The sequence below is a fragment of the Eublepharis macularius genome, chromosome 19 (assembly GCF_028583425.1).
Source record: "Eublepharis macularius isolate TG4126 chromosome 19, MPM_Emac_v1.0, whole genome shotgun sequence".
Lineage (NCBI taxonomy): Eukaryota > Metazoa > Chordata > Lepidosauria > Squamata > Eublepharidae > Eublepharis > Eublepharis macularius.
In genome coordinates, this window is record NC_072808.1 from 23395418 (window position 1) to 23414366 (window position 18949).

General features: G+C 46.4%; 1 protein-coding gene across 7 annotated transcripts in view; it reads right to left on the bottom strand.

The window, feature by feature from the left end:
* ATP2B3 (ATPase plasma membrane Ca2+ transporting 3) overlaps window positions 1–18949 on the bottom strand; it is a 102559-nt gene that overhangs the window by 16606 nt on the left and 67004 nt on the right. For 6 of the 7 annotated variants that reach the window (XM_055003242.1, XM_055003240.1, XM_055003239.1 and 3 more), the window contains 2 exons: window positions 17008–17115; window positions 14179–14361 (listed from right to left, as the gene is read on the bottom strand). In XM_055003242.1, the coding sequence (XP_054859217.1) occupies window positions 14179–14361; window positions 17008–17115 (291 nt within the window). The remainder of the gene's footprint in view (window positions 1–14178; window positions 14362–17007; window positions 17116–18949) is intronic. The other variant, XM_055003241.1, reaches the window with a different exon arrangement.

Genomic DNA, 18949 nt, shown 5'->3' on the forward strand with positions numbered 1-18949 from the left:
GGAATGGAAAATAAAAATTTTGAAGTGTGGAGGGAGGGGGGAATCAGAAACAATTATAATTATTTATTTGCTCCAGAAGTTAGAAATTGGTCATAGGCACTTGTTAGATATTCCTAGTATTAATTAGATTGGCTTTCATCTACTGATGGTGATGCTTACCTGGAAGCAGCAAAGCACAGACACATTGGAAGGCGTGTGGTTGTGGTACAGGTCCCTAGATCACATTTTTAAATTCTTTTGTTTAACTTTATAATGGGAGACTTGTGTGTGTAGGTGCCTATAGAGGGCTTATGTTATGTGACACATCACAAGGATGTTTTATGTAACACTGAAGCAGGGCGAAGGTAGGGTATGAAGTGACATCCTAGTCATTTTATTTTATAATGTTCCCATAATTTCAGAAATTGCATTCTTATATCTGAACTTATCTGGTGTTCCTCAGGGGCTTTTAGGCTCACATAAGACCTTTTAATGCCCAAATTCTTCCCTTCGTATCCCACTAACTGAACTATCCACTGGCATGTTTTCCTGTGTAGGCTCCACTAGAATGAAGGGGAGTTTATGTACTTTTTTGTTTCTGGCAACAGGAGGGCTCCAGGGCTGGTTCTGAATAGTGGGGGAACACTGAGCCACTAAGGAAATAACTAAAACCAAGGATAGATGTTCACTGAATTATAGGGCTGTGTGTGGGTGGAGAAGCCTTGCTGCTCTTTGGGACTTTTTGGTTTGGAAATAAAGCAGCTCTGAAGAAATAAGATTTTTTTAAAAATGATACTAACAAACTAGGCAGAAAGGTCCGTCTGGTGCTGGAAACTGAATAAAAAGGCTGTATAAAGGCACTGGGCAATGAAGGCTTCTGAGGACAACCTGCCCTAAGGAACAACCTTACAACCCTTTAATTATCACACACAAATCTTTTTTAAAATCAGGCTCAGTACTATGCCATGAGTCATGCAGGACAAACAGAACAAGGAAGGCTCAAGCAAGCGAGCCAATCCACACAAGCACAAAAAGAGAAAGAATCTCCCCTACAGATCCAACAGGGGGGTGGGGATTGCTTTCCACCTCCATATAAGGAGCCTAGTTATATTTGGCTGAAGCACAAGTCCAGAGATGTCTGTTACACATGTAGTGGGATGTGGAAGTCAGCCCTCATCTCTTGCGCTCCTCCTCATACCTTGCATGCCTCTGTGTGCACAGGAATGCCTGCAAGAGTAAACCCTACCGACTCCACCTGCCTATTGTGAAAAGGGGATGATGGCTCTTGTGCTGCTGCATACATGGACACCTTTGTCCCCCAGTTCATGATAAGGTTCTTGGGCTGGTGAACCCACCTGCTGTGCATATAACTCCCATGCCTGGGTTGTATGAGAATCAGCCTTTAGAATCTGATTATGAATCCAGACCTACCCAGTATTTGGGATTTGTTAACCACCCAGAGTGTTCTTTTTGAACAACAAAATGGGATACATAAATACATTATATAAATAAAGAGCATCCTTGGGTAAAACTGTATAGGACACTGGAATAAAAGAACACTCTGGACTGGGACTGCCCTTCCCAAATAGAAATGGAATAATAATAATAATAACAATAACATTCAATTTATATATCACCCTTCAGGACAACTTAACACCCACTCAGAGCGGTTTACAGAGTATGTCATTATTATCCCCACAACAAAACACCCTGTGAGGTGGGTGGGGCAGAGAGAGCTCCAGAGAGCTGTGACTGCCCCAAGGTCACCCAGCTGGCTTCAAGTGGAGGAGTGGGGAATCAAACCCGGTTCTCCAGATGAGAGTCCCGCGCTCTTAACCACTACACCAAACATGTCAGGAATTCCTTTCTGTAACAAATGTCTTCATTCTCCAGGATCTACACTGGTGGAGTATTTCGCTCACAATTCATGCCCACTGTTTCAAACCACAGTTTTAGTGGCCACTGGCAGCAATGATAGACATTGACTTAAAACCAGTGAGGGCACCCAGGAAATGGAGACACGAGATATAAATCCCAACTCAGATGCAAATTCACAGAAATGGCCTCTGCCAAAGCAATCTCTCTTGGCCCATCTATCTAACGGAGAACAGAACCTCAAAGAGAGTGCATATGAGATCGTTGGGAGTGGGGCAGATTATAGATGCAAATGAAATGCAAGGAATAAGGAAATATTTGCTAGGCCACGATCCAGTTTGAACTCTTGATCTCCTGCTGGTGCAAAATGGGACGAGCAGCCAGAAGCAAGAGATTCTTCCTTTAGATGCCAGCAGCAAGTTGTGCTCCGGACCTCACGATGCTCCCTGCCCGCCCCCTCCCCCCCATTAAGATTCTTGGAAGATGCTTCTGTTTGGCAAGATGGTGCAGAGGGCTGTTTAGCAGAGGGCTGTTGCATTCTCCCCATCTCAAAGGAGCAAAATAGGTTTCGTGGGCGGCAATAAGAGCATTGCTTTAAATATGGACAGCTGAGCCTGCTTGGAAGCCACGCCCCCTCATCCTGGAATCCCTTTTCCTCCTTGATACAATATGAACGGGAGCCAGGATCCTTGGGTTCCACCCGGCATCTCTGACACAGGAGCAGGGTGTGTGTCTTGTAGCTATTGGGTTAGAAAAATGGAGAGTGGGCTATCTGGACAACCTTCCCTCCCTCTGGGTGGATCAGAATCTTTCAATGGGGGAGGGCTGGAGAAGAGAGCAGGAGAGGGATCGGGAGGCAGGAGTCTTGGGTTGTCTTCCCAACTGCCCCTGGGCTACCAGAAGAGCATTTCACCCATGAAGCAGCAACTTTGACACACAACGTGCCATTGGTCATCATGCTCCAGGCCTGGGCATGTCTGAGATCAAAGAACATCCGCTCTTACGGCAAGAACACCCCTCCCCCTGCACTTATCTTGCGAAAGGAAAAGAAGAATTGCAAGGCCCTCTATAAGGCAGTCTGAGGAAGGGGGAAAGGAAGGGCTGCAATCAGAAAGCATGTTAGAAGAACACGGAAGCCAGACAGGAGGGGTCTTGGAATCGTGCCTCCGACACAGACCCAGTTCAAGGTGCTTTTCACAGAAATTTTGCCCTGGACAGAGGTGGAACAACTTGCCCCGGGGACAGCTGCTCTTGGTTTTTGTATTCCAGCCGTAATCAGGGACCGTGGCAGTATTACATGGTGATTTTGTTTGCATCGCCTTTGAATTCTCAGAGCAGCCATCAGATTCCCGCGAATCCTAGCTTGTTTTTTTGCAAATGGAACATGTTTCTGGCCCTTATGACTGCAGAGATAAGCCTCATCGTATTATGGCGATTATCTGAGTCTTGAAGAGGCTTTTTATATTTCTTGACCAAGCTGTGCTGTAGCATTGCTGCAGCTGGGTATAATCTTTTATTTTATTTATTTATTTATTTTGATTTATATCCCGCCCTCCCCACAAATGGGCTCAGGGCAGTTCACATCATCATAAAACACAATAAATTAGTCATCAGCTATAAAATCAATAACTCTCTTAAAACTATCACTAAAATAATCCAGGCGCTAACATGGGCTATTTTAGATAAAAAATCAAAAACCTGCATAGGCCATAGCATGTGGGCAGAGCATACGGCCAAGGGCAGTCACAGAAGAGGTGGTGATCTTAGATGGAATAAGGGGGGACACCTGCTGGTCCTCAACCAAAGGCCCGGTGGAACATCACTGTTTTACAGGCCCTGCGGAACTGTAATAGGGCCCACAGGGCCTGGATCTCCAGCGGGAGAGCGTTCCACCAGGCTAGGGTCAGGGCAGAAAAAGCCCTGGCCCTGGTCGAAGCCAGATGGATGTCCTTCGGGCTGGGGACCACCAGGAGTTGCTTGTCTGCAGAGCGCAACACCCTGCAGGGGACGTAGTGGAAGAGGCGGTCCCGCAGGTATGCAGGTCCCAGTCCGTGAAGGGCTTTAAACACCAAGGTTAACACCTTGAACCGGATCGAGAACTCCACTGGAAACCAGTGCAGCCGGCACAGCACAGGATGAATGTGCACTCGGATTGGCATTCCAGTAAGGATGTGTGCCGCTGCGTTCTGGACCGGCTGTGACTTCCGGGTCAGGCCCAAGGGCAGCCCAGCCCAGCGTAAAGTGAGTTGCAGTATTCTAGCCTGGTGGTGACCGTTGCATGGATTACTGTAGCCACGGGGCGAAAGACAGGGCGCCGGTTGCCTGGCCTGTCGAAGATGAAAAAAGGCATACTTGGCAACAGTTGTGACCTGGGCCTCCATTGAAAGTGTGGCAACCAAGGTCACACCCAGGCTCCTCACCGTTAATGAAAGTTTCAATTGTACCCCGTTGAGGGTTGAGAGCCGGGTCCCCAACTCCATTGCTCCATGATCCATACACAGAACCTCCGTCTTCAGGGGATTCAATTTCAGGTGACTCTGGCGTAGCCATACCGTCATGGCCTCAAGACCCTTGGCCAAGGAATCTGGAGCGAGATCAGACTGGCCATCCATCAACAGATAGAGCTGGGTGTCATCCACATACAGGTGACAGCTCAGCCCAAAATTGCAGACTACCTGGGCGAGGGGGCGCATATAGATGTTAAATAGCATTGGGGAAAGAATCACCCCCTGAGGGACACCACATACCAAAGAATGGTGGGCGGACATCTGTTTCTCAAGCGCCACCCTCTGTCCCCGACTGCGGAGGAAAGAGTTCAGCCATCGCAGGGATGTCCCATGAATCCCCATGTCAGCAAGATGGTGGGTCAAGAGATCATGATCGACCATGTCGAACGCTGCTGTAAGATCTAGAAGTATCAGCAGTGTCGACCCACCCCGATCCAGATGTCCCCGCAGATCATCTGTGAGAGTGACCAGAGCTGCCTCTGTACCATGACCAGGTCTGAAGCCGCACTGGAATGGGTCCAAGATAGAGGCGTCATCCAGGTATACTTGCAGCTGTTCCGCTACCGCCCTCTCAGGGCCAAGCTACAAGTGACAAATGACACTTGAATGGCAAGTGGATTGAGTGGAGGGCAAGTGAACAGTGAGAAATACACTTGCCGTTCAAGTGTCATTCGTCACTTGTAGCTTGGCCCTCAATTACTTTACCCAGGAATGGAAGATTCGAAACTGGGCGGTAATTGGCTGGATCAACGTGATCCAATGATGGTTTCTTTAATAAGGGCCGCACCACCTGCCTCCTTCAACAAGTCTGGGAAAACCCCAGAACTCAGGGAAAGATTAATGATGTCAGCTAACGGGACCCGAATCCCAGGACCGCCAGTTTCCACCAGCCATGATGGGCACGGGTCCAGTGGGCATGTGGTAGGTTTCACAGCACGCAGGACCCTGCCTACCTCCTCCTGGGAGAGTGGCCTGAACTGACCTAATATCAACCCTGAAGATGGCCAAGGGCCCTCCAGTTCACATACTGCATCAACCGTGGTGGACAGGCCCCGGCAGAGTGACAAGCTCTTATCTGCAAAATAGTCTCCAAAAGCCTCACAGCTTATTACCGAATTTACATTTTTATTTGTCCCATGTGTGAGGGACGTTAAAGACCGAATCACTCTGGAAAGTTGTGCTGGGTGAGAACTCGGGCGGCCTTTTCCCACCTTTGGCAGGCCCGGCAACTGGCGCCCTAGCTCTTGGCCCAGGACCTAATGACACTGATCCATGCAACGGTCACCTCCAGGTTAGACTACTGTAATTTGCTCTATGCGGGGCTGCCCTTGGGCCTGATCTGGAGACTTCAACGGGTCCAGAATGCTGCTGCGCATGTCCTAACTGGAGCTTTGTGTAGGACACACATTACGCCTATCTTGCAGCAGCTTCGCTGGCTCCCAGTAGAATTCCGGATCCAGTTCAAGGTGTTGGTTCTGACCTATAAAGCCCTAAACAGACTGGAACCAGCATACCTAAGGGACTGTCTCTCCCTGTATGTGCCCCAGAGAGCACTTCGTTCAACCGGAAAACATCTACTGGTGGTCCCTGGCCCTAGGGAGGCTCGGTCGGCCCCTACCAGAGCCAGGGCCTTTTTGGTCCTGGCCCCAACCTGGTGGAACTCTCTGTCTGAGGACACTCGGGCCCACCAGGATCTTGTATCATTTAGGTGGGCCTGCAAGATGGAGATGTTCCACCAGGCATATGGTGGAGGCTAATTTTACCCCATCATTGCCGAGCCTTCCACCGGTCTCCCTCTACAAGGGGTATGGAGAGTCCACTCCCACTGGTTGCCCCGAAAGGGGTACCGTATTTTATCTGTTTTTATGATTGATTTTAAGTTGTATTTTAATCAATGTTGTACCTCGCCCTGAGCCCACTTGCGGGGAGAGTGGGTTAAAAATAAATAAATAAATAAATAAATAAATAAATAGCGGACGTAATGGAGGCTGCATAGTAGTCTCTCTTTGCAGCTTTCACTGCCACCTCATAGGCCTTCATAAACGTCCTATAAGATGTTCTTGTCACTTTGTCACGGAGTCACCACCACACCTGCTCTAGCCGTCTCAGCTCCCGTTTCATCTGTCGTAGCTCCTCAGTATACCAGGGAGCGATTCTAGTTTGGGGGCGGAGAGGGCGACGGGGAGCAATCTCGTCGATGGCATCAGAGAGACGGTCATTCCAGTCCTCTATCAGCTCATCCAACGAGCTGCCGGGGGGAATCGGATCCCGCACAGCGTTCTGGAATCCAAATGGATCCATTTGACTCTGTGGGCGAGCATGAATTAGCTCGTCACCCAAGCTGGGTTGGGGGGAGGTTGTGGTGCCAAAATGAGCCCTCAGGATGAGGAGGTCTGACCATGGCACTACTGTAGGTTCATCCAGATCCACCTGTCCCCGCCCCAAAGATTAAGTCCAGCATGTGTCCTGCTCAATGTGTGGGCACTGATACAAACTGGAAGAGTCCTAATGCCGCCATGGAGGCTATCAGGTCCATGGCCCATGAGGAAACGGCATCATCGGCATGAATGCTGAAGTCCCCCAGGGCCAAAAGCCAGGGGTACTCCAAGGCCCAGCCAGCCACCGCTTCCAACAAGCCAGGCAAGGCATCTGCCGGTGCACTGGGCGATCGGTACATCAAACAGATGGCTATACTCTCCTCGGCATCCCACACCTGGCCCACACAGTCAATGCTGGCAATCTTTGGTGCAGGGAGCGGCCTGATGGAGATTCGAATGAGCCACCCCATCCCTCTGGCCACCGTCCCGTGACTGATGAAGGACCGAGAAACTTGGGGTACTAGCTCTTTCAGGGTGACAGTTTTAGCTTCCCGTACCCAGGTCTCGGTCACACACACCAGATCCTCTTTCACTGCAAAATATTGCTGGAGGGTTGCGATCCTATTATTGATGGACCTGGCGTTGCGTAACAGCAGTGATGGGAGAGAGCAATGAATCCTAGCCCCACTACCAGCATCCCTCAGGATGGGGCAAAGGTTGGAAAGGACCCGAGCATAGCCATATCTCGGTGGGCGCCAAATGGAGCTCGTGTTTCATAAATCATATCTGATCGATCGAGTGGGCTTGCAGAATGCAATATCCCTAGTTTATCCTTATCATGGCAGACTTGCAAAATTTAGCATTTAAGAATTTGGGGTGTTTCCCACTGGATCAATTAAGCTCCCAATTAGAGCTTGAACCCCTGGCAGTTCAGCATGCAGAATGAAACTTTGGCAGTCCAAAGCAAAATGCATTGAAAGACCAAATCTTATCTTCACCCCATGTACGTGTGTGTATGTGTGTGCGAGAGAGACATCTAGGAACACTCAAGGGGTGGGATCCAGACTGAAACTTCCCCTTCCCACTGCAGGTAGAATTGCCAGGTCTTCCGCTATAGCAGATATCCCACCAGCAACCCCCTAATCCTGCAGCTGCTCCATTGGCTGGTGGGAGAAAAATTAATTTAAAAATTACTATTGTCATGGTGCCGCTTCCAAGTAGAACCTGGAAGTGACATCATACCGCTTTAGAAATCACTGGGAACTGGAAGTGACGTCATGCCGTCGTGCCAATGGCAACTTCCATGTCCTTGCCCCCGTCTCCTGCTGCATAACAATAACAATAACATTCATTTATATACCGCCCTTCAGAATGACTTAACACAAAGAAGTACCAACCAACAAAGTTTGGGATGCGTACAAGGCGGTTGTAAGGGGCATACTAATGGACTTAAATGGCAGAGCAAGAAAAAAGAAAGAGGAGAAAAGACAAGAGATTGAGGAGAAAATAAAAGCCAAAGAAGCACAGTTAAAAAAGAGACCAGGAAAAAAGAAAATATACCAGGAAATCAAAATTCTTCAAGAACATCTAACTGCAATGAGTAATAAAGAATTGGAGTGGAACCTTAAAAGACTGAATCAAAAAGCGTTTGAGGGTGCTAATAAACCTGGAAAGTACCTGGCATGGCAATTGAAGAAGAAAAGGGAAAAGAAAATAATAAATAAAATCTGTGAAGAAAATAAAACGTACTTGGAGCAGATTAGTAGAGCCTTTTATAAATTCTATGCTAAGCTGTATAATAAAAAAGAAGTAAACAAAGAATCAATAGCATCATATCTGGAGAAAACCAAACTTCCAGAAATCTCGGAAGCTTGGAGAAATAAGTTGAACAGTGAAGTAACTGATGAGGAAATAAGTAAGGCAATACAATCCGCAAATCTAGGAAAGGCGCCAGGGCCAGATGGACTTACGGCTAAATTTTATAAGACAATGGCCAATGAACTGGCACCATTCCTAAAAGAGGTGATGAATGGAGTTTTTAGGGATCAAAGGATTCCAGATACTTGGAGTGAAGCGAATATATCATTGATCCCAAAAGAGGGCCAAGACCTGACCAACGTGAAAAATTACAGACCTATATCACTACTTAACAATGACTATAAAATTTTTGCGAAGATATTGGCGGAGAGATTGAAGGGGTGGCTCTCGGAAGTCATAGAGGAGGAACAAGCAGGCTTTTTGCCAGACAGACAAATAAGAGACAATTTAAGGACAGTGATCAATGCTATTGAATATTATGACAAGCGTTGTGACAAAGAGGTTGGTTTCTTCTTTGTAGACGCTGAAAAAGCGTTTGACAATTTAAACTGGGACTTTATGTTTGCCACTATGGAAAAGCTACAACTGGGAGAAAGATTCGTCAGAGCAATTAAGGAAATTTATAGAGACCAGACTGCAGCAATTGTAGTGAATGATGAACTGACTAAGAAATTGACGATTAGTAAAGGAACAAGACAAGGTTGCCCGTTATCTCCATTGTTGTTCATTTTAGTATTGGAGATTCTGATGATACAAATACGACAAGATGAGGAAATACGAGGAATAAAAATAAAGGACTATTCATATAAGGTCAGAGCATTTGCAGATGACATAATGTTAATTGTAGAAGACCCACTGGAGAACATGCCAAAAGTGATAGATAAGATCAAGGAGTTTGGAGACTTGGCAGGTTTCTTCATTAACAAAAAGAAGTCAAAGATATTATGCAAAAACATGACTAAGCAGAAACAACAATTGTTAATGGAAACAACGGATTGTGAAGTAACTAGTAAGGTGAAATACTTGGGAGTTGAGCTGACTGCAAAAAATATAGATTTGTTCAAGAATAATTATGAAAAATTATGGACTCAGATAGAGAGAGACTTGATCAAATGGAATAGACTGAACTTGTCATGGTTGGGCAGGATTGCAGCAGTTAAGATGAATGTGTTACCAAGAGTAATGTTTTTGCTACAGACAATACCAATCATCAGAGACTCTAAACAATTTGAAAAATGGCAGAGGAAAATATCAGATTTTGTTTGGGCAGGCAAGAAGCCTCGAGTGAAAGTAAAAGTTTTACAAGATGCAAAGGAAAGAGGCGGAATGCAACTGCCCAACCTGAGACTTTATCATGATGCAATCTGCCTAGTTTGGTTAAAAGAGTGGATGACATTAAAGAATAAGAAACTATTAGCCCTAGAGGGATATAAAAAATTTTTTGGATGGCACGCATACCTATGGCATGACAAAGTAAAGGTCAACTCGATGTTCCTGCATCATTTTGTAAGGAGAAGTTTATATACAATCTGGAAGAAGTATAGAATTTACCTACAAGAAGGAACCCCCTTGTGGGTGGTTCCATATGAGGTGATAGATCCGAGAGCTGTTGATAATGAACAACAATGTTTAACGTACAAAGAAATAACTAAAATTGAAGTATCTAAACTTAGAATAAAGACGCAAGAGGAACTATCACCTAACTATGATTGGTTCCAGTATAGACAGATTAGAGACTTATACAATTCGGACTCTGCAAAGGGGGGCATACGAACAGAGAACTCGGAACTAGAGCAGACCCTTCTTAAAGAAGACAAGAAAAGAATATCCAAGGTATACCAAGTACTGTTGAAATGGTATACTGAGGATGAGATAGTTAAAACACAGATGGTGAAATGGGCTATAAATTTCAATAAAGAAATAACAATGGAGGCATGGGAATACTTGTGGAAAACTACAATGAAGATAACGACATGTACTAATATTAAAGAGAACATTTACAAAATGATTTATCGTTGGTACATGACACCAAAGAAGATTGCGCTAGGGAACTCGAATACTTCTAATAAATGCTGGAAATGTAAGAAACATGAGGGCTCCCTCTATCACATGTGGTGGTCGTGTGAGGTAGCTAGGCAGTACTGGGGGGAAATAATAAGAGAAATGAGTGAAATTTTACAGTTTCAAATAAATAAGAACCCAGAACTCCTGCTACTAAACTTGGGAATGGAGGGAATTCCAGCCCATCATAGGACGTTGATATTTTATATGACAGCAGCAGCTAGACTTTTGTATGCGCAAAAATGGAAAGTACAAGAAGTGCCAACTATTGAAGATTGGATCTACAAATTGCTGTATATGGCTGAAATGGACAAGATGACAAGAAAACTGAGAGATCTGGACTCAGGGCAGTTTAACACAGACTGGGAGAAGCTGAAACAATATCTGGAGAAGAAATGGGAGGTGGGAGGAAAACTGTGGCAGTTTGAGAACTACTGAAGTATAATAAAAGTATAAAAGAGAGGGGTGACTTTACCGGGGGAGGAAGAGAAATGTGAATTTATAAGCAGTTAGATTAATAGATTGATATATATATAGATATGTATAGGTTAACTGATAGAATATTGATAGAGAATAATTAATGATAAGGTTTAAACATGAGGATTGAGTAACTAACAATATTTTCTTTCTTTGATAAGATTTATATGCACCAAACTGAATGTACAGAAGAGTCAAATTGATTGATTATGTGATGAGTTATATAGAATTACCATAAAAAGATGAAATGAGTAATATATAGAGAACAAATCAAATTGTTTGATTTGTTTGATTTAAATGTGGGAAATTCTTATGGTTTATGATATATAGGTTTATGATATATAGAAATATTCAAAACTGGAAAATGGGATAAATTGTTTATCCAAAGACGTACAGTTTGGGTGTATAATAAGAAAAGTAGTTAAAGATGTACTGCTTAATATAATGGAGAATGTATATCTGTTTTAGACAGAGGAATTTAATAGAAGTAAGGGAATAGGGACAGAGGGTGGGAAAGCTGTTGGAAGTCAACAAAAGGGGGGGAAAGGGAGGGGGTTAGAAATGAAAAATTTGGGGAAAATTGAATGTAATGTAAAAATAATAATATTCTAACCCAATAAAAATTTTTCAAAAAAAAAAAAAAAAAAAGAATGACTTAACACCCACTCAGAGCGGTTTACAAAATATGTTATTATTATCCCTACAACAGCAATCACCCTGTGAGGTGGGAGGGGCTGAGAAAGCTCTGAGAGAGCTGTGATTGACCCAAGGTCACCCAGCTGGCTTCAAGTGGAGGCGCGGGGAATCAAACCCAGCTGTCCAGATTAGAGTCCTGCGTTCTTAACCACTACACCAAACTGGCTCTCTCAATGTCTGCATGCCAGATATTGGCTGGCTGCCCTAACTGCAGCCCACTAATCTCCATAAAACACTGCTCCTGGGAGACAGAGGACCTGGATGAAGGACATGAGGAGACTCTGCAGTGGGAAAGGGGAAATAGGTGGAAATTGCCCATTTAATTTGGATCTAATCAATAATTTTTCACCCCCCCCAAATCTATTTTTAACAGGTCTCCAAACTTTTCGTCCTGATGCTCACTACTAACTGCAAATGTTTAATAATAATAATAACATTCAATTTATATTCCGCCCTTCAGGACAACTTAATGCCTACTCAGAGCAGTTTACAAAGTATGTTATTATTATCTCCACAACAACAAACACCCTGCGAGGTAGATGGGGCTGAGAGAGCTCCAGAGAACTGTGACTAGCCCATGGCCACCCAGCTGGCTTCAAGCGGAGAAGTGGGGAATCAAACCCGGCTGTCCAGATTAGAGTCCTGAGCTCTTAACCACTACACCAAACTGGTTTAACTTCCTAGAACATATTCCAGCGGGGGACAATCCTGAAAGGACAAAGAACAAAGGAGGACCCACCCCCAGTGCCTCTCTCTGGGTTCTGATAGCCTCACTTCCCCATTCAATTGTGTCAAGTGAAATGCTCAGGCTCTACTGCCATGCTGGATTTTGCAAGAAGCACTCTTGAAAACATAGACGATGTTGCATTGAAGAACCTTGGGCTGACATCTTATCTTGGCCAATGCAGATAACCAGGGCTTTTTTTTCTGGGAAAAGAGATGGTGGAACTCAGTGGGTTGCCAGCACAGGGCGCAACTCCTGGCAGGAGGTGGGACAACATGCGCGAGCAAAGTGCGCTCATGCTCCCAGGACTGCACAATGACGTCACTTTGGATCTGCTGGAACAAGGGGGTAGTTTTTAAAGTTTAAATCACCCTCTGCAAAAATGGTCACATGGCTGGTGGCCCTGCCCCCTGATCTCCAGGCAGAGGGGAGTTTAGATTGCCCTCCATGCAACCGGAGGGCAATCTAAACTCCCCTCTGTCTCGAGATCAGGGGGCGGGGCCACCGGCCATGTGACCATTTTCAAGAGGTGCCAGAACTCCGTTCCACTGCGTTCCGGCTGAAAAAAAGCCCTGCAGATAACATACGCTGCCCTGGCCCTTCTGTAGTTAATCTCTGCTCTATGAAAAAGGCAGGGGCCCATCTCTAAATAGTAGCAAATGTCTATGACACAACATTAACAACATTCCCGCTCTGTTTTCTCCCAGTGAGGCATATTCAGCATACTGAAAATTCTGCAGGATTTCAGGAAGCTCATAACTCTGTATTGCCAGCCGTCTACCTTGAATTCCGATGTATCAAGTGTTAAGGCAGAATGACACGTGCCATGGGGGGATGTAAACGTATGAGCAATGTAAGAGCTTTTTTCTTACAAGACTCAAAAGCCAAAGTGAGTTATTTTAAGTAGGCATAAGGATTCTTATAAGGTACTCATCACAACCAAATCAGAGGCAAGAGAATCTGGACATCATCGGTTTGTAGTGGAAGCCTAGCTCTGGGCTGGGGCAGGACTTGGCTTGCAAAGCTATTTTGTACCACTCAAGATATCAGAACTAAGACCTCCTTTAGCCACAGACACATGGAGTGGTCTTGGCACAAATTTCCACCTCTCACCCCCCTTTCCGGTCTGTTGCATGGAAATCTGAATTATCCTATGGGATGAACAAGGGCCGTTTCCAGACGGCTTACCGGTCCCCGGAACGTCGTGCCACGTTGTGGGGAAAACGCGAAATATCGCGTTTTCTCGCGTGAGTTTTGCGTGACGTCACATGACGTCACGCAAAACTCGCGCAAGAAAACGTGATATTTCGCGTTTTCCCCGCAACGTGGCGCGACGTTCTGGGGACCGGTAAGCCGTCTGGAAACGGCCAAGGATTCTTGCTATTGCTACTGTCATTCCAGCCAAGGTTCTCCATTCCCTTCGAGATGGTTCCCTCCCTGTTCTGCTTCTATAGGATCATGCATTTGAGCCCTTTATTCATTAGGTCTTTCTGCCAAAATGGAACAGTGGGGGAGTGGGACACCTAGGTTGGCCGTAGGGGGTCTCTCTCTCTCTCTCCCTCAGGTCTGAACACTGGAGTGAAACCACCATGTCCTGGGACGGAGTAAGAGATAGAGGAAGCATTTGCTCGTTGACTGGCTGCTAAAGCAAAGGAAGGTTGGAGGGTGGGAGGCTTGCTGGGAGGAGTCAGGTGCTAACAGGCTCCTCCCTTCAGTTTTGTACCTGTGTCTGGATGCGATTAAGGCCCCGGAACCAAAGGATCTGGCCACGGCGCAACTCCCGTTCAGCGTGGTCAATTTCCTCCTCGTCCTCGGCCATCTCTTCATCAGTGATTTCATCTTTGCCAGGGCCGTGCCCCGCCTCCTTCAAGCACTTGAGTTGGCTTGTGGGGATGCTGGCAATGACCTGTCGGAAAGAGCAAATGTCTGTTCTGTCTCCCCAGCATTTCCCCTTATAAAATAGGAGTCTGGACTAGAGGCGGGGAATATTCCTAGTACGGCTGGAGGGACAAGGCAGCCATGCCTATCGCGTGGAACACAAGTGATCAGGGAGGAATACGTGTGAGTCTGTTCACTTACCATTCAAGTGTAATTCGTCACTTCTAGCTTGGCCCTTAGTCTCTCCTGTACCCATCAACTTCAACGTGTACGCCCTTGAGTTAGAGTATTTTAGGAGAGGGGGGGGAGTTCTGTCCACTCTCTCCATTCTCTGCATAATTATGTAAGTCTCTTTCATGATTTATATAATTATGCAGAGGATGGAGAAAGTGGACAGAACTCCCCCCCTTCTCCTAAAATACTCTAACTCAAGGGCGTCCACGTTGAAGTTGATGGGTACAGGAGAGACCAAAAGTAATACTTCTTTACTCATTGAATAACTAAATGGTGGAGTTTGTGGGATTCACGGCCAGTGGATGGAGTGATGGCCACAAGCAGAGGTGGATGTAAAAGGGCTTAGACAGATTCATGCAGAAGAGGCCCATCGGTGGCTACCAGCCAGGATGATCTCCACGTCCAGGACGAAGGCTCCCTCACCCTCTCCTCATGGAAAGATGGACAGTTTTGGATGCGGCCACAGCTAAGCGGAGCCCCAGTGGAGTCTGACGCTCTGGTGATGGCCACAGAAATGTCCTGTCAGCTCTGATGCCCACTGACTAGCAGCATCATACAAGCCACCGTGAAATTTAGTACTGGGGGCACAATTCAGAATCCCGAGGTGCTCCCCGCATCATAGATACATTTTTAGAAGATAAAGCTGCTTTGGGAGTGGTGGATTTCTCCTCTTCGGATCATGTGTTATGTGTCTTCTTCCCCATGAGGTTCCAAATTAAACATTTCACTGTAAGGAATACCAGGATCCAAACACACAGACAACAATAATGTACTGGCTCAATTCAGATGGTCACCTGCGGCCTGCACCGCCCCCTATCTACGCCTTGCTCCCCCTCCACATTGTTCCTGCCTCTGCCCAGGAACTGGAGCAAGTAAATCCTCCTTGCCCCCTTCCTGTCAGCTGTGCCTTCCCAAACTCTTGCAAAATCACTGCCTCTCGGGAGAGTTCAGCTGCCTCTTTTGTTTGCTTGTTGTCAAATCAACCAGAATGGTGGCCGAATTCTTGTGAGAGGGAGGAATCTCACAAAAGTTCAGGAGAGTCCGGAGGGCATGTGTATGTTGCTGCACTGTCTTGAAAGAGGCCTGGTGGAGCGAGAAAGCAAGGGGGGTTAGCTGCTCCAGCTCCCCAGCAAAGGCGGGGGCAACGACAGTGAAGGGGAAGAAGTGATTGTGGAGGAGATGGGCACACAGGGCAGGAGGCTGGCGATAGGGGAACAAACTTTGCTGTCACTCTGCCCACCCCCCACCGAACCACCATCTACGGTGACTGACTCAGCTGGTCTTACTCTGATTTAGATCTGAGAAACTCAGCTTTTTAATGCAGAAAGCAAGTTTCTAGCCGTTAAGACTGAGATGATAGCACTGAGTGTGTAGAGACCATCACCCAAAATTTCAGAAGCAGAGAAAGAGGGGCCAAGAAGGATATCAGTGGGGAACAGGGCAGGGCTTTGGGTACCATGAGTAGCTTTTCATCTTTGACTAGGAGAAACAGGATATCTGTCTCCTTACACATTAGAGAGTACACAGGTTGGGTCCAGGATCCCCTCCCCACATCTTGTGTAAATTCCCATGTTACTTGCACGTTTTCAGTTCCTGTGCCCAGCTTGGATTGTGATTGTGGCACACATGGAGGGGAGTCAGGGAGGTGTGCTGTATAGGCTGTTAGGTTAACCCATGTCTGGAGCAAGTAAATCTTGTATGTTTCTCCACTGAACCAGTATTATCGGGGACTCCCCGATAATTTCAGGTCAGGAAAGTGGGGTGGGGCTATTGAAGGCAAGTTGTTACTTTTGTTGAAAAGAAGCCACATTTTTTTTGTATATGGGTAGAATTCAGTGGCTCATAGTTTGTCAAGGATCCTGAAGAGATGTGTGTATGTGTGTGTGGGGGGGGGGGGGCAGATCCCACCTGTTATGCTGCCTCTGGATATATTCCCTTTTCAGCAGGAGAGAACAGCATAACAATTCTGCCATAAGGTAATTCAAAATTCAATGTACAGAAAAGATGGATTCTGCAGCCATATAAATTATGCAAATTAAATATTTTCTCATATAATTTGCTTATTTGGTAGAATTTATCCTGCTTCAATTAGGATAATGAAGAGAGAAAGGATATATATGGGGTATTGAAATATCATCCCTGACTACTATAAATCTTATTCAGCCACTTCTCTGGCTTCTGAGATTAGATTTCCTATTCAGGGCTAGCCTCACGGCGATAAGGACTAGAAACGCACCTTGATTCTCAGAAGCTGAATTTTTGTGTGCAGTTTTTCTGCACCGAGTGAGCATAATAGCCCTGCGTATCGCCTGCTTCATATTTCAGAGGGCAGAGGACTAGTATTGAAATTAAATTCCTTGGCTGAATTCTGGGGAGATTTGGCCCCTTTAAATCCCGTATGGGAGCAGACAGAGAGGGGTCAAAAGGAGGGTTTTCTTACCTGTCCCCATACAAGTTCCCCAACGCCCACAAAGAGACACCAGAGCCATTGTTCCGCATTCAGAGGGGAACAGCTGAACGGCTTTCCCCCAAACTGCACAATCACTATCTGCGTAGAAAGGAAAATAAAGATAATGAGAAAAACTATTGGTTTTGAGTATTGTTACGTAGCTTGCTTCTATTATTTTATCCATTATTTATTGTCTTTGTTGTTTATTGTTTTTCTTTACTTTCAAGTAAAAATTTAAAATAAAAAAAAACCTAGATGGGGGAAAGGGTGCATTTTTTCTCCCAGTTCACAGCTCTGTAAGTAGGTTGGCTGGAAGCACCTTGTTCAGGGGCCCAAAGAACTTGGTCTAATTCACTTGAACTTTGGGGGGTCTTTAGTGCACAGGCAGCACCAGTTCCCTTGCAGTTTTTTGTGTTATTTAATTGAAAAACAGCCACTCCAGATTCCCTGAAAGAGCCCCCCCCCATAGGGAATAATGGAACCCTAGTAATTCCTGAATCCCAGAGAAACCTGAACCCAGAAATGGTACTGGGGGACCTGAATACCAATGAATACCAGTCTAACAACAATTTTATTGTCATTATTATTAACAACAACATTTGATTTATATACCACCATTCAGGACAACTTAATGGCACACTCAGATTGGTTTACAAAGTGCGTTGTATTATCTGCACAATAATTAACCTGTGATTGTTGGGCTGAGAGAGCTCTGAGAGAGCTGTGACTGACCCAAGATCACCCAGCTGGCTTCAAGTGGAGGAGTGGGGAATCAAACTCAGTTCTCCAGATTAGACTCCGGCTGTTCTTAATCACTACACCAAAATCCAAATCCAAAAAATACTATTTTTTCAGGTGCACATCCCTACTGACATGTTATAGGACCAGGTGAACCACAGCTAGGCCTGCAGCTCTCTTTGTAAGGGCCAACGGAAATGGGACCAGAGGAATCAACACTTGTCCAAGCCGTGCTTCATCCCTTCTCCCAGATAAAACAAAGTTTTAGCATCTGAAACTATATTGGCTCACATTCATCTCTGCCAGGGCTTTTTTTCTGGGAAAAGAGGTGTTGGAACTCAGTGGCGTAGTGTGGGTTGCCAACACCCGGGTCAGCTCCTGGCAGGATGTGGCACCCCACGCTCCTGGGACCACACGATGACGTCACTTCTGAGAAGTGATGTCATCATGCAGGGCACGACCACCCCCCATGAGTGCTCCGATGATTTGGGCCTGCTCACCTCCCCGCCCATTACCTGGGCCGTTTCCAGATGGCTTACCTGCCTCCGGAACGTTGCTTCATCTTGTGGGGAAAACGCAAAATATCGCGTTTTCCCCGCAAGATGGCGCAACATTCCGGAGGCAGGTAAGCCGTCTGGAAATGGCCCTGGCGGCCCTTCGGCACAGCATACCATGCTGCCACTGCCAGCTCAGCGTGCTCCTCGACCAGCAGCCACTTTAGGAGGGCCAGCTTTGCAGCGGGCAAAGCACAGGTTCTCCTCAGTGCAACACCCCCTAAAAATTTTGTGTCCAGGGTGACTGCCCCTCTGTCCTCCCCCCATACTATGCCACTGGTCTGAGCAAGCCCATGAGCTTGGGTTGCCTGGGTGCAGGGTTGGAGCAGAGGAGCACCAGGAAGGGGAAGTGCCAGCACCTCTTCCCCGTGCCCAGGACAGGAAATCTCCTGCACAGACAGGCCACGCCTGCTGCTTCGCTGCCTGACGCACCCTTGTGGGCGGGGAGACTCCCTTCTGCCTCCAGTTGGGGGGAAGCACTTGTGGAAGCAGCGGTAGAGGCAGCCCCTCCCCGGTAAGCTGGGGCACAGGGCCTGCTCCTATTTTGCTGCCGCTTAGGCTCAGCATGCTGTGAAAGAGTCGGGTGTCTTGGGCTGCATGCAGGGAGGAAATGGGATCGGGGCGGGGCCACCAGACACATG